At 47.8% G+C, this 26,003-nt stretch overlaps 1 protein-coding gene across 4 annotated transcripts in view; it reads left to right on the top strand.

The window, feature by feature from the left end:
• Positions 1 to 25,286, top strand: part of smim20 (small integral membrane protein 20) — a 29,442-nt gene extending 4,156 nt beyond the window's left edge. Inside the window, exons 3-5 of one of the 4 annotated variants that reach the window (XR_005460001.1) lie at positions 7,146 to 7,214; positions 12,025 to 12,102; positions 18,703 to 18,736. Coding sequence is in view for 3 of the 4 variants with exons in the window: in XM_038791455.1 (XP_038647383.1) it covers positions 12,025 to 12,102; positions 18,703 to 18,722 (98 nt within the window). In the remaining variant the exon portion in view is untranslated. Of the gene's footprint in view, positions 1 to 7,145; positions 7,215 to 7,736; positions 10,950 to 12,024; positions 12,103 to 18,702; positions 18,759 to 25,073 lie in introns of those variants that run through there. The other 3 variants (XM_038791455.1, XM_038791458.1, XM_038791457.1) reach the window with 3 other exon arrangements.
• Positions 25,287 to 26,003: the final 717 nt, after the last annotated feature.

Below are 26,003 nucleotides of genomic sequence, written 5' to 3'. Positions count from 1 at the left end.
GAAAAGCCCCTAGTCACCACATTCTGGCGCCTGTTCGGGTAAGCTGGCATGGGAATTGAACCCGCGCTGCTGGCCTTGGCTCTGCATTACAAACCAGCTATCTAGCCCATTGAGCTAAACCAGCCTCTAAGTGAATGCATTGTATGAGAAAAAAGGATTTATTTACTTCAGTTTAAAACAAATCATTTAGTAGGTTATGCAGTCCTAATGTTGGACCAGAATATTCTTCAGATCATCATGGTGTAGGTACATCTACAGTGCTGCAAGAGAGGGAGTTCCAGGATGGGTGGGGCAGGGCCACTGAACTTTGATCTGATTCATTGGCTGTGAAATCGCTTAGCTTTATTTATAGCATTTTGTTTTTTTGTTATTTAACAAGGGGATGTAGTCCTGTGTTGTAGCTTCGCCAGGTTGCTATCTCATTTCAAGCCACACCTATTGCTGCTCCTGGATGCTCTTGTCCACTCCTCGTTGAACCAGGCTTGGCTCCCTGCCTTGATGGTAACGATAGCATGAGGCATGTACAGGTCTGAAGCTAGAGATTGGAAGAATACAGTTCTACTGCTGATGGTCCACATTTTAGTTTTGAGCTGCTAGTTTCTAAATACTATCCCATTTAGTACAGTGATAGTGCCACACAATGGGCATCAATTTCAAGGTGCTTCTCCATCTTCTACCGGTGCTTTCACGGACGAATGTATCTACATCAGTTAGATTGGTGAGCTTGAGTAGGTTTTCCCTTGTGCTTTCCTTGTTCCCTCGCTACTGCAGGCCCAGTCTGACAGCTGTGTTCTTTGGGCCTTCGGCAGCTAAGTCAGTACTGGTGTTATTGAGCCTGCCTTGGTGATAGAATTAAAGTGCCCCACCCAGAGTACATTCTGTACCCTTCTTTCCCTCAATACTTTTTAACCACCTGCTGTTTAACATCGAGGAACACTTATTTATTCGCTGAGAGAGGGCAATAGGATGTAATCGGCAAGAGGTTTCCTTTTGCATGTTTGATATAAAAACATACAAAATAGGAGCAGAGGTAGGTTATTTGGCCCCTCAAGCCTGCTCTGCCATTGAATAAGATCATGGCTGATATGTTTGTGTTGGGTACATTCCCATTTACGCCTGATAACCTTTGATTCATTATAGGCAAACAAATCAATCTACCTCTGCCTTAAAAATATTCAGTGACCCGGTTTCCACTGCCTTCTGAAGCAGTGAGAGTTCCAATGTCACACAACTCTGAGAGGTTGACCCTTAATTTTTAAACCATGCCCAATAGGTCTGGACTCCCCCACAAGAGGAAACACCCTTTCTTTTTTTTTTAAATAATTTTTATTGAAGAAATTTTTCAAAATACAAACATTTTAACCCCCCCTACATTTACATTTAAATTATAACAAAACAAAGTCAAACCCCCCTACTTAACAAGAAAAAGAAAAAAGTCCCCCCCCCCCCCCCTACTCGCGCGTCCCCCCCCCTGCCGGCGAACCGACAGTCAGACCAACTTATCATTTCTAGCAGCGTCCTCGGGCAGGCCTTGCCCGTGCCACCACCGCTACCGTACTTCCTTCGTCTTTGTCCCCCCTCCCCCCCCCCCCCTCCTCCCCCCTCCCTCCCGCCCTCCCCTCCCCTCCCGGGTTGCTGCTGTCACGGCCTCAGTTTCTATCTCTGATCCAAGAGGTCTAGGAAGGGTTGCCACCGCCTGAAAAACCCCTGCACCGACCCTCTCAGGGCGAATTTGATCCTTTCCAATTGGATGAAGTTTGCCATGTCGTTTAACCAGGTGTTAACACTCGGAGGCCTTTCGTCCCTCCACTGAATCAGGATCCTCCTCCGAGCCACCAAGGACGCAAAGGCTAATATTCCAGCCTCCCTCGCCTCCTGTACCCCCGGTTCCACCCCAACCCCGAAGATCGCAAGTCCCCATCCTGGCTTGACCCTGGACCCCACCACTCTCGACACCGTCCCTGCCACCCCCTTCCAGAACTCCTCCAGTGCCGGACATGCCCAAAACATATGCGCATGATTCGCAGGGCTTCCCGAACATCTAATACACCTGTCTTCACCCCCGAAAAACCGACTCATCCTTGTCCCCGTCATGTGGGCTCTATGCAGTACCTTAAATTGAATGAGACTTAGTCTCGCACATGACGACGACGAGTTGACCCTCTCCAGGGCGTCTGCCCATGTCCCGTCCTCTATCTGTTCCCCCAGCTCTAACTCCCACTTATCTTTCAGCTCCTCTACTGGTACCTCCTCCACCTCCTGCATAATCTTATAGATGTCCGAGATCTTCCCCTCCCCGACCCAGACCCCTGATAGCACCCTATCACTCACCCCCCTGTCGGGGAGCGCGGGGAACCCCACTACCTGTCGTCTGGCAAATGCCTTCACTTGGAGGTACCTGAACGTGTTCCCCGGGGGGAGCCCAAATTTCTCCTCCAGCTCTCCCAGGCTCGCAAACCTCCCCTCTATAAACAAGTCCCTCAGTTGTCTAATACCCGCCCTCTGCCAGCTCTGGAATCCCCCTCCTGTGTTTCCCGGCGCAAATATGTGGTTCCCTCTTAGTGGTGCCCCTATCAGACCTCCCACTTCCCCCCTGTGTCGCCTCCACTGCCCCCAGATCTTGAGGGTGGCCGCCACCACCGGGCTCGTGGTATACCTCGTGGGAGGGAGCGGCCATGGTGCCGTTACCAGTGCCCCTAAGCTTATGTTGCCGCAGGACGCCCTCTCCATGCGCTTCCAGGCTGCCCCCTCCCCTTCCATCATCCACTTTCGTACCATCGATGTATTTGCCGCCCAGTAATATCCTGAAAGGTTGGGTAACGCCAGCCCTCCACTATCCCTACTCCGCTCCAAAAAGACCCTTCTAACTCTCGGGGTGCCATGTGCCCACACATACCCCATGATACTACTCGTTACCTTCTTGAAAAAGGCCCTGGGGAGGAAGATGGGCAGACCCTGGAACAAAAACAAGAACCTCGGGAGGACCGTCATTTTAACTGACTGCACCCTCCCTGCCAGCGACAGCGGCACCACGTCCCACCTCTTAAACTCCTCCTCCATCTGTTCCACCAGTCTGGAAAAGTTCAACTTGTGGAGGGTCCCCCAGTTCTTTGCCACCTGCACCCCCAAATACCTAAAACTTTTAACTGCTCTTTTGAAGGGGAGCCTCCCAATTCCCTCCCCTTGGTCTCCCGGGTGTATTACAAAGACCTCACTTTTCCCCAGATTTAATTTATATCCCGAAAAGTCCCCGAACTCCGCTAGTATCCCCATTACCTCCGGCATTCCCCCCTCCGGGTCTGCCACATACAACAACAAATCATCCGCATAGAGCGAGACCCGATGTTCCTCCCCTCCCCTTGTCAGTCCTCTCCACCCCCCTGAACCCCTCAGTGCCATCGCCAACGGCTCAATCGCTAATGCAAAGAGTAAGGGAGATAGGGGACATCCCTGCCTAGTACCTCGATGGAGCCCAAAATATTCTGACCTCCTCCCGTTTGTTACCACACTTGCCATCGGAGCTGAATAGAGCAGTTTTACACACTTGATAAATCCCTCCCCAAACCCAAACCTTTCCAACGTCTCCCACAAGTATTCCCACTCCACCCTGTCAAATGCCTTCTCCGCGTCCAGCGCTACCACTATCTCCGCCTCCCCTTCCACTGCTGGCATCATAATCACATTTAACAATCTCCGGACATTTGTGTTAAGTTGGCGTCCCTTCACGAACCCCGTCTGGTCTTCATGGACTACCCCTGGCACACAGTCCTCTATCCTGGTTGCCAGGACCTTTGCTAACAGCTTGGCGTCAACATTCAGGAGGGAGATGGGCCTGTAGGACCCGCACTGGACCGGGTCCTTGTCCCGCTTCAAAATCAAGGAGATCAGGGCCTGCGACATTGTTGGGGGCAGAACCCCCCCCTCGCGCGCCTCATTAAAGGCTCGCACCAGCACTGGACCCACCAAGTCCACAAATTTCCTGTAAAACTCCACCGGGAACCCATCCGGCCCCGGCGCCTTCCCCGCCTGCATCTGGCCTATCCCTTTAATTAGCTCCTGCAGCTCTATCGGCGCCCCCAGCCCTTCCACCAGCTCCTCCTGTACCTTTGGGAACCCCAATTTGTCGAGAAAGTTCTTCATTCCCCCTCTCCTCTTCGGCGGTTCAGACCTATACAATTCCCTATAGAAGTCCCTAAAGACCCTATTCACCTCTTGCCCCTTCTGCACTACATCCCCACCCCTCTCTCTCACTCCCCCAATCTCTCTGGCTGCATCTCGCTTACGAAGCTGGTGTGCCAGCATCCTGCTCGCCTTTTCCCCGTACTCATACGCCGCACCCTGCGCCCTTCTCCACTGCATTTCCGCCTTCCTAGTGGTCAGTAGGTCGAACCTGGCCTGCAAGCTACGCCGCTCCCTTAATAGCCCCTCCTCTGGTGCCGCCGCATATTTCCTATCTACTTCTAGGAGCTCCCCCACCAGCCTCTCCCTTTCCTGCCTCTCCTTCCTCTCTCTGTGTGCCCTAATGGAGATCAGCTCTCCTCTAATCACTGCTTTCAAGGCCTCCCAGACCGTCCCCACCTGCACCTCACCTGTGTCATTCGTACCCAGATAGTTCTCAATGCCCGTTCTCACCCTTCTGCACACCTCTTCGTCCGCCAACAGCCCTACATCCAGGCGCCACAACGGGCGTTGGTCCCGCGCCTCCCCCATGTCCACGTCCACCCAATGTGGTGCATGGTCCGATATCGCAATGGCCGAGTACTCCGTGTCCTGCACTCTCGGTATCAGCCCCCTGTTCAATACGAAAAAATCGATCCTAGAGTACACTCTGTGGACGTGGGAGAAAAAAGAATACTCCCTCGCCCTAGGCCTACCAAATCTCCATGGGTCTACCCCTCCCATCTGCTCCATGAACCCCCTTAACACCTCTGCCGCTGCCGGCCTCCTATTCGTCCTGGAACTCGATCTATCCAGCCCAGGGTCTAACACCGTATTAAAGTCCCCTCCCATGATCAGGCCCCCTGCCTCCAGTCCCGGGATGAGGCCCAGCAGGCGCCTCATAAAACCCGCGTCGTCCCAGTTCGGGGCATACACATTTACCAGTACCACATTCTCTCCCTGCAGCCTACCCCTCACCATCACGTACCTGCCCTCCTTGTCTGCCACCACCTCTGCCGCCACAAACGACACCCTCTTTCCCACCAAAATCGCCACCCCCCGGTTCTTGATATCCAAGCCTGAGTGGAACACCTGTCCCACCCACCCCCTTCTCAGGCGGACCTGATCTGCTACCCTCAAATGAGTCTCCTGCAGCATTGCTACATCAGCCTTCAGTCCCTTCAGGTGTGAGAAGACCCTTGATCTTTTGACCGGCCCATTCAGCCCCCTTACGTTCCACGTGATCAATCGGGTCGCAGAGCGACCCGTCCCTACTCCCTGCCGATTAGCCATGTCTTGTCCCTTGCTCGCCCCGGGTCATCCCTTCTTTTCTGACCCGCTTCCCATAGCGATGGCCCCCCCCCCCCCGGCTCTCCCCTTCTCGCCCCTGGTCTTTCCAGCAGCAACCCGGTGTCCCCCCCCCTTCCCCCCCCCCCCCCCCCCCCCCCCCCCTGGCTAGGACCCCTCCTAGCCGCGATGTACCCCACATCGTACTCCCGAGAGTCAGCTGGTCTCCGCTGACCCGGCTGCTCCTGCCACATTCCGACTCCTCCCGGTTCACCCCATCTGCGCCCGTGAAAGATCCCCTTAAAACCCCCGAGAAAGACCCGCATAATCAACCCGCTCCCCCCCGTCCCGTCTCCCCAACTTAACGATATAAATACCCAAGGAAACACCCTTTCAACGATCACCTTGTCAATACCGTTCTGGATCTTCTATACTTCAATTTAGTCCCCTCATATTTTTCTAAAGTCCAGTGGAAACAAGCCCAGCCTTTCAAACCTATCCCCATAAGACAAGCCACTCATTCCAGGTATCGATTAGTAAATCTCCTCTGAACCACCTCCAATGCATTTACAACCTTAAATAAGGAGATCATTTGGAGTGCCGTTTTGTTCTCGGTGCTTGGAGTTAAGACAAGAGTGAGAGTTTTGGAGAATTAATTCTTTTTAAATCAACATAAATGGCTGGTAAATTTACAAGATAGCAAATTGCTGGGGGAAATTTGAAAATCCTTCCAACTTAAAGAAGGTAAAAACAGTGTCACATAGTGGGATTGCCCAGGGAGTAAATTAGGGCAGTTAGTAAACTGGTTCAGACCGGTTCCTTTAAGCGGGGGAAGCTGAAGCTATAAAAACAAGCTTGTTTCGTGCCTTCCATGGAGTGCTATTTTGTTCTGAGTGCTGGGAGTTAAGGTAAGAGTGGGAGTTTAGGGATGAGGGGGAGCGGAGATTCAAAATGAGCGGGTGCTGAGAGCGCGGAGATTTAAAAACAGCAGGAGCTGAGAGTCAGAGCGGAGATTTAAAAAGAGTCAGATTGGGCATTTAAAAAGAGCTGGAGCTGAGAGTCAGAGCGGAGATTTTAAAAGAGCGGGAACATTTAGGGCAGCACGGTAGCAAGTGGTTAGCACAGTTGCTTCACAGCTCCATGGTCCCAGGTTCGATTCCCGGCTTGGGTCATTGTCTGTGCGGAGTCTACACATTCTCCCCATGTCTGTGTGGGTTTCCTCCGGGTGCTCCGGTTTCCTCCCGCAGTCCAAAGATGTGCAGGTTAGGTGGATTGGCCATGCTAAATTGCCCTTAGTGTCCAAAAAGGTGAGATGGGGTTACTGGGCTACAGGTGTGGACTTAAGTGGGATGCTATTTCCGGGGGCTGGTGCAGACTCGATGGGCCAGATGGCCTCCTTCTGCACTGTAAATTCTATTATTGTAAGAGCTGAAAGTCAGAGCAGAGATTTAAAAAGAGCGGGAGCTGAGAGTCAAAACGGAAGCTGTGAGGGGCACGTCTGGGCAGCGGGCTGCATTCTGCAGTCATTCTCCATTTAAATAAGACTCTGCTTATTATTTTTCCTGCCAAAGTGAACAATTTCACATTTTCTCACATTATACTTCCATCTGCTAGATTTTTGCATACTCATCACTCAACCTTCCATCTGCAAATTCTGTATCTTGTCTTCACTACATACATTCCGACCTATCTTTTGGCAGGTTTCTTGAACAGACAGTTCCAGGGATTGTGAAGGACAAGTCTAGCTGAAATTTGACACAAGCCCATTGGTGAGGAGATGAATGTGTCTTTATTCTGTTTGGTACATAGGTGATCCATCCAGTTTTATTAGTTATTGATAGTGGCATGATACAACTGAGTGGTTTGCTCAGCCATTTCACAGGGCAGATAGGAATCAAGCATGTTGCTGTGGTTCTGTAGTCACATATAGGTCAAACCAGGTAAGGAAGACAGATTTCCTTCCATTATGGACATTAGTGAATCAAGTAGGATTTTACAACAATCCAAAAGTTTCATGTTCAGTTTTTTTTAATTCCAGATTTATTTAATTAACATTCTCCCATTGCTGTGGTGGGACATGAACTCCTGTCTTGGAATCATTAGTTCAGACCTCTGGGTTACTAGTCCATTAACACAGTGCTACTGTGTCCGTGATTTGTTCTTGGAATGATATCACTTGACAGCAAGAGTTTAATTATTTTGTGCCTATCCTCCTGAATGTGAATACATTGAGAGTATAACCTAATTTGTCATTATTCCCACTTGACGACTTTTTGTCTCTTTTATTTAAGGAATGAAAGTCTGGTCTGACCCCTTCAATAGGAAGTAATCTCACCATTGATCAGTTATTACGAAGAACCCCTTCAGAGACTGGCTATTATTTGATGCCAATTTTATTTGCGTGATGTGGGAAAGAAATTCCTATAGGCTGTATTTCATTATTTCATTTATCTGTTAAAGATAAGATTTGTAGTTTGAAATGTGTTTTGCTATTAAGTTCCCCACATTTTCAGTGTTGGAAGTGTTATGACTTTCTCTGACATGACATAGTCGGCGCTAAGCGTAACTTTAACCATGTGACGGTATTGTTTGATTTGTTTCTATCATTGACCATGTTGTCTTATGTTTGTATACTGCATTGTGATTTCACCCAAGTTCACAAATGTATTACAAATGAAAGGTCATTGTACATAATGTTAAATCTTTTTTAAAAATCAGCCCTTATCCTGATGAACAACAGAACTTTAATGTGATGAGGCTTTATGGATTAATAATGGGTTCAAATAGATATTCTAATGATAGTCACAAAAAACTTGCAAATTAGCTGTCAATTTGAAAATGAAAATCGCTTATTGTCACGAGTAGGCTTCAAATGAAGTTACTGTGAAAAGCCCCTAGTCGCCACATTCCGCCGCCTGTTCAGGGAGGCTGTTACGGGAATTGAACCGTGCTGCTGGCCTGCCTTGGTCTGCTTTCAAAGCCAGCGATTTAGCCCAGTGAGCTAAACAGCCCCTCATAAACAGCCCCTCATTTCATAGAAGTGACAATCCTTGGAGTTTCATATTTATGCAGATTTGTTTTGAAACTTTGCAAGTAATTAAAACAAGATTCCCCTGAAATGAATCATGTGAATATTGCAATTAGATAAGAGAACATATTGGGTAAAGTTTATGCAATACAGCAGAACGCCGTTCTGTAAAATTACAAAGCCTCCCTAACTGCGGCTTTCCCTGTTTTACAGGGGGGAAAAGTCAAATTGGAGGAAAAACTGCTGAATTAGCAAAGATTTGTGCTGTGTTTTTCAAATTGATCTCCTTCTTGTACTTTCTACTTGTGATACACTACTTGAACGTGTGTTTTGCCTGAGGAATGTTTGCTATGATGCTTTTTGTTGATGAAAAATATATTCTGGTTACACTTCCTGACTATAGCTTTGCTAGAGAGTGATACACAACATGGTTTATGTAATTACATTTTCATTTACAAATGTACACAGTTGGGTTTCAAGAGATAATTTGGATTAAAATGTATTGTGTACAAGAAAAAAAATTGCAATTTAGAACACTAGAATGGGAGTTTCCAGGAGCTGCCAGCTGTCAGTCATTTAGTGTAGTAAACGGTGAATTAGATATTTAAAAATTATTTAGATTTACTTAACCAAAAGGAATGTTCAGCAAGAGAGCCTCTACTTCAGATCCAAATCTAGTGGCCTAGCTTTGTAATCAATGATCACACACCTATTTTTCTATATATATATTTATTTATAGAGTCTCGTATCTAGCATTCATCTATAATAAAGTGCCATTCAAATCCATAACACCTGAACGTTGTGTTTGTAATAGAACATGTTACGTGGCTGAAATAATCACTATAATATTGCATGATTATATCACCCCATGCACGTCAGATGGTAGGTGTTGGAAATGGAAACTATACCATGTTGGAACACTAGGGGGAGATTGGTAGTAAATTGTTGAGGAAGAGTTGTTATAACATATATGATTTTAAACTGCTTGATGCTGAAACTCTGGCAATTTGATTTAGGAATTTATCGTTGCTAAAGATAAATTCTGTATCTGAAAATGATGCATCATAGGAATTGCAATTATCAGTCATTGGATCTATGATATCTAGAATGCAGCAGGACACCAATCAACCAGCTGGTAAAAAATGAGATGCGCAAGAAAAGGCTGCATCATCAAAGTTGTAGTTATGTGGATGGGAGCAGAAAATTGTGACACTGAAAGATTAACAGAGGGATCTTGTGATCCTGCCCGCCAGAAAGATTTACCAGTGCTGCCAAATACCATGGGTATTTAGCTGGCTCAACATATTAGCTGAGGTAGGACTGGAAAATCTTGGCCTAAGTGAGTGGGCAAAACTGGTAGATGCAGTTCAATGTTGGGAAAGAGAGATCCGAGTATTTTCAAAATGGTGAGAAGCTAGAAACTAGATGAGCAGAAATTTAAGGGTCAGTATACAGATATCACAAGACTAGTGGTTAGACACAAAAATATATTTAAAAGGGCTAGTGTTATGTTAGCTTTTATTTCAAGGGTATTGGAAATTTAGGCTACAGTTCTTCAAAGCTGTGGTTAGACCTTATCTGGACTACTGATTTCAGTTCTGGGCACCTTACCTCTATTGTATCGGCCAGCACAATATTACCAGAATAATACTGGAGCTGAACGGGTTAAACTATGAACCCGTGTTACACAGTTAAGGGTTGTATTCTTTGGAGTTTGGAAGATTAGGAAGTAATACATTTGGAGTGGGTGGTACAATGGCGCAATGGTTAGCACTGGTGCCAAGGACCCAGGTTCGATCCCGGCCCCGGGTCACTCGATGTGGAGTTTGCACGTTGTCTGCGTGAGTCTCACCCCCACAACCCAAAGATGTGCAGGGTAGATCGATTGGCCATGCTAAATTGCCCCTTAATTGGAAATAAATAATTGGGTACTCAAATTTATTTTAAAAACTAACTTTTAAAAAAGTGTTTGATATCAAAAGATTTGATAGGATTTTAGAGACAAATTATTTCCCTGTGTGAGAAAGCTGACAAGTGGGTATAAACTTAAAATTCAAAGTGGGTCACTCGAGTGAAGTCGGGAAGCGTTTCTTCACATAAAGGGTAGTGGAAATTTGGAACTCTCCTCCGAAAAACTGTTGAGCGAGGTCAATTGAAAATTTCACAACTGAGATTGATAGATTCTTGTTAAGTAAGGCTATCACGAGATATGAAACCAATGGAGATAAGGTGCAGATCAGCGTGATCTAATTGAATGGTGAAATAGACTTGAACGGTGAAATGTCTCTGTTCCTGCCTTTCTGCAGTGCTGCAGTAATGTCTCTGTTCCTGCCTTTCTATCGTGCTGCAGTTCCTAGAACCTTTATGAAAACAAAATAATTTACAAATGACATGTGGTGCATGTGTTCGGGGAAAGAAAGCAAAGCTGAAAATTGCTTTCTGTACTATGGTTTATTAAAGAAAAGGAAGAATTTCATTTGTATGGTGCCTTTCATGACTAGTGGTCCTAAAGACATTCACAACCAAGTAAGTACTTTGGAAGAGTTGTCACTGTTGTAATGAAGGAATCATGATACCAATTTATGCACAGCATCTACAACAATGCGATAATGACCAAATAATCTTTTAATGATATTGAGGAATAAATGTAGACCAGGACACTGGGGATAGCCTGCTCTTCAAACAGTGCAGTACGATCTTTTAAATGGGCAATTGGGTCTCAGGTTAAAGTCACATCCAAAAGGTAAGACCTCAGAGTGTAGCACTCATTCAAAATTGCAGTGGAGTGTCGACCTTGATTTTTGAACTGAAGTTGGACTTGAATCCTTTATTTTGACTGTGACCAACTAAACCACAGCTGACAACCAGGATGAATATTTTGAGGGGGGGGGGGGGGGATTAATGTTTTTACTGCTGAGTTCAGACACTGAATAAATCTTCTAGGCCCAGACAGTGGTAAATGCCTGAATTTATGACTGGTGGTTGGAGACTAGACAAATAGTTCCTCATCCAGTAACACTCCACTAACAGTTGCAACAAGAACTTCCCATTCACCATAAACACAAAGGGGAAACACAACGGATATATTTTTGGGAGGGGGAAATGGATGAATATATATTTTTTGGGAGGGAGGTGGATAAGTATAAGTATTTACTTGTAAAATGAATACCACCATAAAAGGGGGAGGAAAAATTAGGCTTTCAAAGAGAAGAACAAAGTTACTTGTATTTACAGTGAATTTGGTTATATAATAGGTTATCAATATTATAAATCTATTTACAAAATCTCAGTAAAATGTATATTTGTTGAATTCCAGTTATGTTGATATGGCTTCTGAATTTGCTGCACTATTGAGTTACACGAATCACTGTTGTACTTAGTCTGCAGTAAGTGTCAAAATCACACTTCAGGTCCACAAATCCAGGGAGAACTAGTGGTTTCCATGGTTGTTTTGGATGTGACATTTTATTGCAAAAATTATAGATTATAATGAGTAAACAACAACTCTTACTCCTGAAGTGCCTTCAAAAATATCCATACCTACTTCACAGGAGAGTTCTCAAGCAAATGTTTCCACCAAGACATACCAGGAGATATTGGGACAGGTACCCAAACGTTTGGTTACCAAGGTAAGTTTTAAGGCGCATCTCGAAGGAGGAAGGAGGGGTACTGAATTTGATCTGGATCCAGCGATACTCGTATAATAAAGTTGGGTGGCTGGAGTTTTCGCATTTGGCGTGGGGAACTTTGAACCTGACTAAGTGCCAGAATGTTGAAACAGTCTATCTGCAAATAGTATTGCTCCATTACAATTTTAATTGGATAAATTGATTTTCAGTGTGAAGTGCCATTTAAAATATTTTGAGTATTTAACAAATTATGCCCTGAAATAAACCACAAAGAGGAGGACTGCTGATAGTCGTCGACAATACCCTGTCACTTCATAGAATCACGGAGACAAGCTCTTTGGCCCAAACTGGTCCATGCCAACCAAAAAGCCCATCTAAGCTAACACCATTTGCCTGCATTTGGCCCACATCTCTCTAAACCTTTCCTATCCATGTATCTGTCCAAATGCCTTTTAAATGTTGTCAATGTCCCTGCCTCAACCACTTCCTCCGCAGCACATTCCACATATACCACCCTCTGTGTAAAAAAAAAAGAAGTTGCTCCTCAGGTTCCCATTAATTCTTTCCCTCTTAACTGAAACCTATGGCCTCTCATTCTCGATTCCCCAACCCTGGGAAAAAGACTGAGTGCATTCACCCTATTCATATCGCTTGTGATTTTATATACTTCTAGAAGATCACCCCTCAGTCTCCTACACTCCAAAGAAAAAAGTCCTAGCCTGTCTAATCTCTCCCTATAACTCAGTCCCTTGGGTCCTGGCAACATCCTTGGAAATCTTTTCTGCACTCTTTCCAGTTTAATAACATCTTTCCTATAGCAAGGCAACCAAAACTGAATACAATACTCCAGGTACGGCCTCACCAACATCCTGTACAACTGCAACATAACTTCCCAACTTCTATACTCAATGCCCTGACTGATGAAGGCCAGCATGCTGTGGGCAGCACAGTAGCATCATGGATAGCACTGTGGCTTCACAGCACCAGGGTTGATTCCCTGCTGGGTCACTGTCTGTGCGGAGTCTGCACGTTCTTCCCGTGTCTGCGTGGGTTTCCTCCAGATGCTCCGGTTTCCTCCCACAGTCCAAAGACATGCAGGTTAGGTGGATTGGCCATGATAAATTACCCTTAGTGTCCAAAAAGGTTAGGAGGGGTTATTGGATAGGGTGGAAGTGAGGGCTTAAGTGGGGTGGTGCAGATGCAATGGGCCTAATGGCCTCCTGCACTGTATAGAATAGAATAGAACAGTACAGCACAGAACAGGCCCTTCGGCCCTCGATGTGCCGAGCAATGATCACCCTACTTAAACCCACGTAACCCGTAACCCAACAATCCCCCCATTAACCTTACACTACGGGCAATTTAGCATGGCCAATCCACTGTTCTTAAAAAAAAGCCTTCCTCACTGCCCTATCTACCTGTGACTCCACCTTTAGAGACTGCACCTGAACCCCACGCTACTCCCTAAGGTCCTACCATTCACTGTGAAAGTCTTACCTTGATTTGACTTTCCAAAATGCAACACCTTACACTTGTCTGTATCGAACTCCATTTGCCATTTCTCGGCCCACTTAACCAGCTCATCAAGATCCTGCTGCAATTTTTGATAACCTTCCTCATTGTCTACAATACCACCTATTTTAGTGTCTGCAAACTTACTGATCATGTCTTGATCAGTATATAAAGATTATAATAATAATCTTTATTAGTGTCACAAGTAGGCTTACATTAACACTGCAATAAAGTTACTGTGAAAATCCCTAGTTGCCACACTCTGGTGCCTGCTCAGGTACATTGAGGGATAATTCAGAATGCCTAATTCACCTAACAAGCACTTTCGGGACTTGTGGATGGAAACCCACGCAGACATGGAGAGAACATGCAGACTTCACACAGAGAGTGACCCACACCAGGAATCGAACCTGGGACCCTGGTGCTGTGAAGCAACAGTGCCAACCACTGTGCTACCATGTACATTCTCATCCAAATCATTGATATAGATAACAAACAGCAATGGGCCCAGCACTGACCCCTGAGGCCCACCACTAGTCACAGGCCTCCAGTCTGACAAGCATCCTTCCACCATTACCCTCTGCTTCTGAGCATCAAGCTAATTGTGTATCCAATTTGCCAGCTCTCCCTGGATTCCATGTGATCTAACCTTCCAGAGCAGCCTACCATGTGGAACTTTATCAGAGGTCTTACTGAAGTTCATATCGACTACGTCTACCACTCTGCCCTCATCAACCTTCCTGGTCACTTTGATAAAGAACTCTAACAAATTTGTAAGGCATGATCTCCCATGCACAAAACTGTGCTGATGACTCCTAATCAAGCCCTGTCTTTTCAAATGCTGCATATATCATATCGCTTAGAATCCTCTCTAGGGTGGGGGGCCTGATTATGGGGGGGGGGACTTCAACACGGTGCTGGATCCCCCATTGGATCGATCCAAGTCCCGGACGGGTAGGAGGCCGGCGGCGGCTAAGTTGTTGAGGGGATGTATGGACCAGATGGGGGGTGGGTGGATCCCTGGAGGTTTGCAAGGGCCAGGGAGTACTCGTTTTTCTCCCACGTGCATAAGGCTTATTCGAGGGTTGATTTTTTTTTGTCCTGAGCAGAGGGCTGGTTTCGAGGGTGGAGGATGTTGAATTGCCATTGCCATTTCAGATCATGCCCCGCACTGGGTGGACCCCGGGCTGGGGGGGGGGGGGGGGGGGGAGATGGCCCAACGTCCGCTCTGGCGCTTGGAGGTGGGGCTGCTGGCAGATGAGGTGGCCGAGAGGGTTCGGGGGTGTATTGAGAGGTACCTTGAGGCCAACGACAACGGGGAGGTCCGAGTGGGGACAGTCTGGGAGGCATTGAAGGCGGTGACTAGAGGGGAGTTGATTTCCATCCGAGCCCATAGGGAGAGGGGGGAGCAGAGGGAGAGGGAGAGACTGATAGGGGAGATGGTGAGGGTGGATAGGAGATATGCGGAGGCTCCGGAGGAGGGATTGCTGGGGGAGAGGCGTAGCCTTCAGGCCAGGTTCGACCTATTGACTACCAGAAAGGCGGAAGCTCAGTGGAGGATAGCACAGGGGGCAGTGTATGAATATGTGGAGAAGGCGAGCAGGATGCTGGCACACCAGCTCTGAAAGCAGGACGCGGCCAGGGAGATTGGGGGAGTGACTGATAGAGCTGGGTAGGTGGTGCGGAGGGGGCTAGATGTTAATGGGGTCTTCAGGTACTTCTATGGGGAACTGTACCGGTCTGAACCCCCGGTGGAGGGGGGTGGAATGGGGCGCTTCTTGGACAAGCTGCGATTTCCGAGGGTGGAGGAGTGGCAGGTAGAGGGACTGGGGGCGCCGATCGAGCTGGAGGAGTTGGTTAAAGGGATAGGGAGCATGCAGTCGGGGAAGGCGCCGGGGCCGGATGGGTTTCCGGCGGAATTTTATAAAAGGTATGCGGACCTGTTGGGTCCGGACCTTTAATGAGACCTTTGCCCCAACTATGTCACGGGCGCTGATTTCCTTGATCCTGAAGCGGGACAAGGACCCTCTGCAGTGTGGCTCATATAGGCCGAACTCGCTGCTAAATGTAGACGCCAAGCTGCTGGCAAAGATCCTAGCCACAAGAATAGAGGATTGTGTGCCGGGGGCCATTCATGAGGAGCAGACGGGGTTTGTGAAGGGAAGGCAGTTGAATACAAACGTACGAAGGCTCCTCAACGTTATTATGATGCCGGCTGTGGAAGGGGAGGCGGAGATAGTGGTGGCATTAGATGCGGAGAAGACCTTTGATAGGGTTGAGTGGGGGTATCTTTGGGAGGTGTTGGAGAGGTTTGGGTTTGGGGAGGGGTTTGTCCGTTGGGTGAGGTTGCTCTATGAGGCCCCGATGGAGAGTGTAGCCACGAATAGGAGGAGGTCGGAGTACTTTCGGCTGTACCGGGGGACGAGACAGGGGTGTCCCCTGTCCCCCTTGCTCTTTGCGTTGGCAATTGAGCCCCTGGCCATGGTGTTTAGGGAGTCAGGGAACTGGAGGGGCCTGGTGCGGGGTGGGGAGGTGCATTGAGTGTCGCTTCATGCGGACGACCTGTTGCTGTATGTGGCGGACCCGGTGGGAGGGATGCCGGAGATGATGAGGATTCTTAGTGAATTCGGGGGCTTCTCTAGGTATAAGCTGAACCTGGGCAAGAGTGAGTTGTTCGTGGTGCACCCGGGGGATCAGGAGGAGGGGATTGGTAGGCTCCCACTGAAGCAGACAGAGAAGAGCTTCAGGTACCTAGGAGTCCAGGTGGCTGGGAGCTGGGGGGCCCTGCACAAGCTCAACCTCACAAGGTTGGTGGAGCAAATGGAGGAGGAGTTCAAAAGGTGGGATATGTTACCGCTGTCACTGGCGGGGAGGGTGCAGTCCGTTAAGATAACGGTGCTGCCGAGGTTTTTGTTCCTGTTCCAGTGCCTCCCCATCCTTATCCCGAAGGACTTTTTTAGGAGGGTCAACAGGAGTATTACGGGATTTGTGTGGGCGCATGGGACTCCGAGGGTGAGAAGAGTGTTCCTGGAACGGGGCAGGGATATGGGGGGGCTGGCGTTGCCCAACCTCTGTGGGTACTATTGGGCTGCCAACGCAGTGATGGTGCGTAAGTGGGTAATGGACGGGGAAGGGGCAGCATGGAAGAGGATGGAGGTGGCGTCCTGTGTGGGCACGAGCCTGGAGGCGCTGGTAACGGCGGCCTTGCCGCTCCCTCCAACGAGGTATACCACGAGCCCGGTGGTGGCGGCTACCCTCAAAATTTGGGGGCAATGGAGACGGCATAGGGGAGAAGTGGGGGGCTCGATGGAGGCCCCGATACGGGGGAACCATCGGTTTGTCCCAGGGAGCATTGATGCCGGATTTCTGGGCAGGCACAGGGTAGGGGTTAGGAGGTTGAGGGACCTGTTTGTGAGGGGAGGTTCGTGAGCTTGGGGGAGTTAGAGGGGAAGTTTGGGCTCCCCCCGGGAACATGTTTCGGTACATGCAGGTTAGGGCGTTTGCCAGGCGGCAGGTGGAGGGGTTCCCCTTGCTGCCCCCACGTGGGGTATGGGACAGGGTGCTCTCGGGGGGGTGTGTTGGAGGAGGGAGGATTTCGGACACATACCGGGTAATGCAGGAGGTAGATGAGGCCTCAGTGGAGGAACTGAAAGGGAAATGGGAAGATGAGCTGGGCGAGGAGATTGAGGAGGGGACGTGGGTGGATGCCCTGGAGAGAGTGAATTCCTCCTCTTCCTGTGCGAGGCTTAGCCTTATACAGTTCAAGGTGCTGCATAGGGCCCACATGACTGGGACGAGGATGAGTGGGTTTTTCGGGGGCGAAGACAGGTGTGCTAGGTGCTCAGGGAGCCCAGCGAATCACGCCCATATATTTTGGGCGTGCCCAGCACTGGGGGAGTTTTGGACGGTGTCGAGGGTCGTGGGATCCAGGGTCAAGCCAGGCTGGGGACTCGCAATTTTTGGGGTTGCAGTGGAGCCGGGAGTGCAGGAGGCGAAAGAGGCCGGTGTTCTGGCCTTTGCGTCCCTCGTAGCCCGGTGGAGGATCTTGCTTCAATGGAAGGATGCGAGGCCCCCAAGCGTGGAGGCCTGGATCAATGATATGGCGGGGTTCATTAAATTGGAGAAGGTGAAATTTGCCCTGAGGGGATCAGTACAAGGGTTCTTTAGGCGGTGGCAGCCTTTCCTGGACTTCCTGGCGGAACGGTAGGGAAATAGGCCGGCAGCAGCAGCAACTTGGTGGGGGGGGGGGAGTTTGGTTCTCTGGGAGGGAGAACTGTGTACATGGGTTTGTGGGATGTGGCGGGTGTTATCTCTTTCCCTTTTGATGTTTGGGTGTTTTTTGGGTGTTTTTTTCTTTTGTTTGCAGTTGCTTTTGAAGTTGGGTGGGTGTTGTTCTTATATTTTTACCACGGTTGTTTTGTTAATATTGTTTTGTTGTTTATATTTTGTGAAAATCTTAATAAAAATTATTTAAAAAAAAAAGAATCCTCTCTAGTAACTTACCCACCACAGATGTCGCTTACTGGTCTATAATTCCCAGGTTTTAGTTTGCAGCACTTCGTGAATAAGTGCACAACATTTGCTACCCTCCCGTTTTCTGGTACCTCATCCGTGACTAACAGTGATGCAAGTATCTTAGCCAGGGCTCCCACAATTTTGTCTCTAGCCTCACGCGGTGTTCTTGGATATACCTGGTCAGGGCCAGGAGATTTATCCACCTTCATACATTTTAATATGTCCATCTCCACCTCTACTGTAATGCAAACTGTCCCCAATGTATCGCCACTAACCTTCCCAGGTTCCCAAGTCTCCATGTCTTTCTCCACGGTAAACAGAGGAGAAATATTCATTGAGAACCTCACCATCTCCTGCAGTTCCACACATATGTGTCCACTTTGGTCCTTGAGGGGTCCTATTCTCTCTCAAAGTTATTCCAAAAAGTTATTCTTTTTCTTTTAATATGGTTAAGTTAACCAATCCGCCTGCTGAATTTATCTCATCATTAACTGAACTGTCATAATCTACACTCTGCTGAGTTTGTACCCTTTTCCAACATCAGCACTGATTCAAGTCTTTGATCTCCCACAGTTCCTTCACTGGTGACATAGGAGCAGCTGAAAGACAAGTCTGAGGAGACCTTGGAGGTGAGTGAGCTCCCCGAGGGTACATTGTCACATGCCCTCCACCAGCACAGACACACATATTGGTGGGGCATACCACATGTGAGCAGCAGCAGGAACAGGAATAGAGAGTTTCTGTCAGAGGGTCGGGATATTCCAAGCTTTGCTCAGCTGGAACCAGATACTGAACGTTGAGAATCAGTCAGTGACAAGTTGTTTTGGGCATTTGCACTAATATACGCCCGCATGGAAAGAGTGGCCAGCTACATGGAGAATAAGACATATGTCGACCCCTGAGAGCATGCTGATGCAGAACGATGCACTCCATTTCTGACCTTACACAGGATCTAGGGAAACCTGACTGTGGCACTCAATGCCACACTAGCAGTAAAATGCTCTTCAGCTCTCTGCTAGCAGCGATCTGAGGGTAGGCCATGAGAGGGAGGGAGAAAGGATAAATGGAAGTGGGGACTCTCCTCCATGCACTCCCATCTTTCATCCCTTTCACCCACTCACCCACTGTCCCAACCTAAGCTAGAGTTGCACATGCTGCTTCCTGGCCTGATGACTGCCTGCCCCTCCATAAGTGCAGATGGGCTGTATTTGGCACAGCTTTCATGGGCTCAAAAACCAAGAAGATACATACCACAGATACCTTATTTGTCTGAGAAAAGGAGCAAACACCCTGTCCGTAGAAATGACACGAAGTGGAAAAGAAAGTCTTCATAGTTGCTCAAGGGATTCAATTGTGTCTTCGTAACTCTGTAAATGTTGTTTCACTTGTGAAATAATAAAGGAGGGAAGTTTTTATTGTATCTTACCCTTTCCTTTGCTGCATTCCAATTCCCCGATGAACAAAAGGCTTATTCAGAATGGCACAGCCAGAGTGGAGTACTTGCCAACTGTCTACTTGTGGTGGAACAATTGATGTCAATGGGAATGATTTGTACAGGGGTATGAGGGTCTTACAGTGTTTAGGATTATAGCTCCATGTAGCTTTAGGTTTGTTTACTATCTAAACTGTTCCTCTATGAAGCCGATGCAGAATTCTCTGGACATCCAGGTGTACAGCTGCAACCACCTGGGCTCCTCATCCTCTTCATCCAGCTCCTCTTTCTTCTGCTAGGACGATGACAAGTGGTCTGAAGCTTCTTCGGCCTGCAATTCTATTCTTCTCTGTGGTGCCCAAGTTAAGGCAGGGCACCACCGCCATCATATTGGAGGGCCTTGCTGGAATATAATTTCCTGTTTGCTACCAAATGAGGAAGAGAATGGGAACATGTCGGGATCCCCATAAACAATAGCACAGTGGTTAATTCTGTTGCTTCACAGCTCCAGGGTCCCAGGTTTGATTCCCGGCTTGAGTCACTGTCTGTACGGAGTCTGCACGTTCCCCCCGTGTCTGCGTGGGTTTCCTCCAGGTGCTCCGGTTTCCTCCCACAGTCCAAAGATGTGCAGGTTAGGTGGATTGACCCTTAGTGCTAAATTGCCCTTAGTGTCCAAAAAGGTTAGGAGGGGCTATTGGGTTATTGGGATAGGGTGGAAGTGAGGGCTTAAGTGGATTGGTGCAGACTCTATCGGCCGAATGGCCTCCTTTTGCACTGTATGTTCTATGTAGGTAGTTTTGACATTCTGAATTCTCCCTCAGTGAACAGAACAGGTGCCGGAGTGTGGCGACTAGGGGCTTTTCACAGTAACTTCATTCCAGTGTTAATGTAAGCCTACTGGTAACAATCCAGCAGAGGGCAGCAGAGCAGAGCTTCTGATTGGCTGTTCCGGGGAGATTTGCATACGTGCAGTGCGGTCAGCGTAAGTTGAAGGTGCACCTGCATCAGTGACCCGAGGAGTTCGACGGAAGGTGAGCATCCAGCAGAGGGCAGCAGAGCAGAGCTTCTGATTGGCTGTTCCGGGGAGATTTGCATACGTGCAGTGCGGTCAGCGTAAGTTGAAGGTGGTTTGTGAAGGGGCTGTACTCGAGTGACAGCTTTACCCGAAACACTACTTATGTAGTGTCTCCCACCCATCCTCCTCCTCTAACCAAAAAAAAGCTCTGTCCGTTGGATTGCTAAACTAACAAGTTTTTTATTTTTTTATTTTTCAGTAGTTGGGAAGTTAGTTCAGTGGGAATGGAGGCTAGGGCAGTTGAATGTTCCTCCTGCAGAATGTGGGATGAAAGGGTCACCTCTAGTGTCCCTTCTGACTACATCTGCGGGAAGTGCACCCAACTCCAGCTCCTCGAGAGCCGCATTAGGGACCTGGAGCTGGAGCTGGATGAACTTCGGATCATTCGGGAGGCGGAGGAGGTTATTGAGAGGAGTTATAGGGAGGTAGTCACACCTCAGGTAAAAGAAGAAAGTAGATGGGTTACCGTCAGGGGAGGGAGAGGGAACCGGCAGGCAGTGCAGGGATCCCCTGTGGTCGTTCCCCTCTATAACAAGTATACCGTTTTGGATACTGTTGCGGGGGACGACTTACCAGGGGTAAGCAATAGGGCACAGGTCTCTGGCACAGAGTCTGTCCCTGTTGCTCAGAAGGGAAGGGAGAAGAGGAACAGAGCACTTGTCATTGGGGACTCCATAGTTAGAGGAACAGACAGGAGGTTCTGTGGGAACGAAAGAGACTCACGGTTGGTGTGTTGCCTCCCAGGTGCCAGGGTTCGTGATGTCTCTGATCGTGTTTTTGGGATCCTTAAGGGGGAGGGGGAGCAGCCCCAAGTCGTGGTCCACATAGGTACCAACGACATAGGTAGGAAGAGAGATGGGGATTTGAGACAGAAATTCAGGGAGCTCGGGTGGAAGCTGAGAGCTAGAACAAACAGAGTTGTTATCTCTGGGTTGTTACCCGTGCCACGTGCTAGCGAAGTGAGAAATAAGGAGAGAGAGGAGTTGAACACGTGGCTACAGGGATGGTGCAGGAGGGAGGGTTTTGGTTTCCTGGATAATTGGGGCTCATTCTGGGGTAGGTGGAACCTCTACAAACAGGATGGTCTTCACCTGAACCAGAGGGGTACCAATATCCTGGGAGGGAGATTTGCTAGTGCTCTTCGGGGGGGTTTAAACTAATTCAGCAGGGGGATGGGAACCTAAATTGTAGTCCCAGTGTACAGGATGTTGAGAGTAGTGAGGTCAGGGATAGGGTTAAAAGTTCGAAAGAGGGCACCGGCAAGCAGGACGCTGGTTTGAAGTGTGTCTACTTCAACGCCAGGAGCATCCGGAATAAGGCGGGTGAGCTTGCAGCATGGGTTGGTACCTGGGATCTCAATGTTGTGGCGATTTCGGAGACATGGGTAGAGCAGGGACAGGAATGGTTGTTGCAGGTTCCAGGATTTAGATGTTTCTGTAAGAACAGAGAAGATGGTAAAAGAGGGGGGGGTGTGGCATTGTTAATCAAGGAAAGTATTACGGCGGTAGAAAGGACGCTTGAGGACTCGTCTACTGAGGCAGTATGGGCCGAGGTTAGGAACAGTAGAGGAGAGGTCACCCTGTTGGGAGTTGTCTATAGACCTCCGAATAGTCCCAGAGATGTAGAGGAAAGGATTGCAAAGATGATTCTTGACAGGAGCGAGAGTAACAGGGTAGTTGTTATGGGGGACTTTAACTTTCCAAATATTGACTGGAAATACTATAGTTCGAGTACTATAGATGGGTCAGTTTTTGTGCAGTGTGTGCAGGAGGGTTTTCTGACACAGTATGTAGACAGGCCAACAAGGGGCGAGGCCACATTGGATTTGGTACTGGGTAATGAACCCGGCCAGGTGTTAGATTTAGATGTAGGTGAGCACTTTGGTGATAGTGATTACAACTCGGTTATGTTTACTTTAGCAATGGGCAGGGATAGGTATATACCGCAAGGCAAGAATTATAGCTGGGGGAAAGGCAATTATGATGCTATTCGGCAAGATTTAGGAGGTATAGGATGGGGAAGGAAACTGCAGGGGATGGGTACAATCGAAATGTGGAGCTTTTTCAAGGAACAGCTACTGCGTGTCCTTGAAAGTATGTACCTGTCAGGCAGGGAGGAAGTTGTCGAGCAAGGGAGCCGTGGTTTACTAAGGAAGTTGAAGCACTTGTCAAGAGGAAGAAGAAGGCTTATGTTAGGATGAGACATGAAGGCTCAGTTAGGGCACTTGAGAGTTACAAGTTAGCCAGGAAGGACCTAAAGGGAGAGTTAAGAAGAGCGAGGAGAGGACACGAAAAGTTGTTGGCGGATAGGATCAAGGAAAACCCTAAGGCTTTCTATAGGTATATCAGGAACAAAAGAATGACTCGAGTAAGATTAGGGCCAATCAAGGATAGTAGTGGAAAGTTGTGTGTGGAATCAGAGGAGATAGGGGAAGCATTAAATGGATATTTTTCGTCAGTGTTTACACTGGAGAAAGACAATGTTGTCGAGGAGAACACTCAGGTTCAGTCGACCAGGCTAGATGGAATTGAGGTTCAAAAGGAGGAGGTGTTAGCAATTTTAGAAAATGTCAAAATAGATAAGTCCCCTGGGCCAGATGGGATTTATCCTAGGATTCTCTGGGAAGCCAGGGAGGAGATTGCGGAGCCTTTGTCCTTGATCTTTATGTCGTCTTTGTCGACAGGAATAGTGCCGGAAGACTGGAGGATAGCAAATGTTGTCCCCTTGTTCAAGAAGGGGAGTAGAGACAACCCTGGTAATTATAGACCTGTGAGCCTTACTTCGGTTGTGGGTAAAATGTTGGAAAAGGTTATAAGAGATAGGGTTTATAATCATCTTGAAAAGAACAAGTTGATTAGCGATACTCAACACGGTTTTGTGAAGGGTAGGTCATGTCTCACAAACCTTATTGAGTTTTTTGAGAAGGTGACCAAACAGGTGGATCAGGGTAAAGCTGTTGATGTGGTGTACATGGATTTCAGTAAGGCGTTTGATAAGGTTCCCCACGGTAGGCTATTGCAGAAAATAAGGAAGTATGGAATTGAAGGTGATTTAGCGGTTTGGATCAGTAATTGGCTAGCTGAAAGAAGACAGAGGGTGGTGGTTGATGGCAAATGTTCATCCTGGAGTTCAGTTACTAGTGGTGTACCGCAAGGATCTGTTTTGGGGCCACTGCTGTTTGTCATTTTTATAAATGACCTGGAAGAGGGTGTAGAAGGATGGGTTAGTAAATTTGCAGATGACACGAAGGTCGGTGGAGTTGTGGATAGTGCTGAAGGATGTTATAGGATACAGAGGGACATAGATAAGCTGCAGAGCTGGGCTGAGAGGTGGCAGATGGAGTTTAATGCGGAAAAGTGTGAGGTGGTTCACTTTGGAAGGAGTAACAGGAATGCAGAGTACTGGGCTAATGGCAAGATTCTTGGTAGTGTAGATGAACAGAGAGATCTCGGCATCCAGGTACATAAATCCCTGAAAGTTGCCACCCAGGTTAATAGGGCTGTTAAGAAGGCATATGGTGTGCTAGCCTTTATAAGCAGGGGGATTGAGTTTCGGAACCACAAGGTCATGCTGCAGCTGTACATAACTCTGGTGCGGCCACACCTGGAGTACTGCGTGCAGTTCTGGTCACCACATTATAGGAAGGATGTGGAAGCTTTGGAAAGGGTTCAGAGGAGATTTACTAGGATGTTGCCTGGTATGGAGGGAAGGTCTTACGAGGAAAGGCTCAGGGAATTGAGGTTGTTTTCGTTAGAGAGGAGAAGGCTGAGAGGTGACTTAATAGAGACATATAAGATAGTCAGAGGGTTAGATAGGGTGGACAGTGAGAGTCTTTTTCCTCGGATGGTGATGACCAACACGAGGGGACATAGCTTTAAATTGAGGGGTGAGAGATATAGGACAGATGTCAGAGGCAGTTTCTTTACTCAGAGAGTAGTAGGGGTGTGGAACGCCCTGCCTGCAATAGTAGTAGACTCGCCAACTTTAAGGGCATTTAAGTGGTCACTGGATAGACATATGGATGAAAATGGAATAGTGTAGGTCAGATAGGCTTCAGATGGTTTCACAGGTCGGCGCAACATCGAGGGCCGAAGGGCCCGTACTGCGCTGTAGTGTTCTATGTTCTATGTTCTATGTTCTAATAAAGATCATTATTATTATTTTGGGGGCTTTAAACCCCTGCACATACCTGAGCCCACTTCACCCTTGGCAGATTACATCCTTTAAGTTCCCCTCAGAAAGCAGATGGGGCCTCTGTTTAACATCTCTTCTAAAATACAAAATGCTGGTATTTTAGATTATGTGCTACTTTCAATTAACAAATATGTATTTTTAAGGGAAATGGTTAATTTAAGATCTAATAAATGGCTTCCTCCAGTAAGTACTATCTGAATATAAACTATTTTATAAATATTATTTGTTCCATATCTCCTTCAGAAATGAACTTCTGTAGCCATCGAAGTTGGCCATTCCCTCAATACAAAATGGAGGAACGCAAAGCTTGCAGGGTAAAATGGACAAAGTTTGCAGCACAAGCAGGCTGCACCAAGCCACTATGTATTCTGTCTGCTAAGAGAGCAGACAGCACCGAAACGAACATTCCACATACTAATGAGGCAATCTCCGGGACAGTTAGCATAGTAATGGAACGATCCCAGAGACAATGGACACAAATAGGGAAATGATTGCAACAGTGTATGGGAAACCAGACACCCCGGCACCAGCGGGGTTCGAAGACAAAGCACCTGAAGGCCCGCCCAGTAGCCGAGGGACAGCCTCAGTATTGGGGGGATTCAAACAAATTGATTGGGAAGAGACCCAATCGATCCCCAGCAGATAGAGGTTCCGCCCAAAAGGGCGCGAAGCCCTGGGACCTATAAAAGACAGGTCCCAAACTCAGTTTGTTCTTCTTGATCAGCCCTCCTCTCTTGACCAGCCCTCTCGACCAGTCTTTACCGAAGAAGACCTTGACCGAGAGAGATGAGAGGTTCGGACAGCAGCCGCCAGCAAGTAAGTGTCTCACAACGATCTCTACCAGAGATAGACACTCCTGACCCCTTTTAACCCGTACCAACCTGAAGTCTGCGGACCCAGTGCAGAGCAAGAGGCCCTTGTCCCCTGATCCGGCAGTTCCTTATTCAGATAAGTATTGGTCTATTTAGTGGTTGGAATAGTTTAGTCATCTTAGCGTGTGCATGAGTAGTTTATAATTGTATTATAATAAACTCATTTGTTTGAACTTACTAATTGGTATATGGTTTTATTGCTTTGAACTTGACCTTGAAACTTGTGGCGGTATCTTAACGATACCTGGCGACTCCAAAGCTAAGTAACGAAACAGAGCCAAATCGAGTGTTAAGCACACTA

Source organism: Scyliorhinus canicula, chromosome 3 (assembly GCF_902713615.1).
Source record: "Scyliorhinus canicula chromosome 3, sScyCan1.1, whole genome shotgun sequence".
Taxonomy (NCBI): Eukaryota; Metazoa; Chordata; class Chondrichthyes; order Carcharhiniformes; family Scyliorhinidae; genus Scyliorhinus; species Scyliorhinus canicula.
Note: the sequence above shows the minus strand (reverse complement) of the source record. Positions and strands in the feature narration are given on the sequence as shown.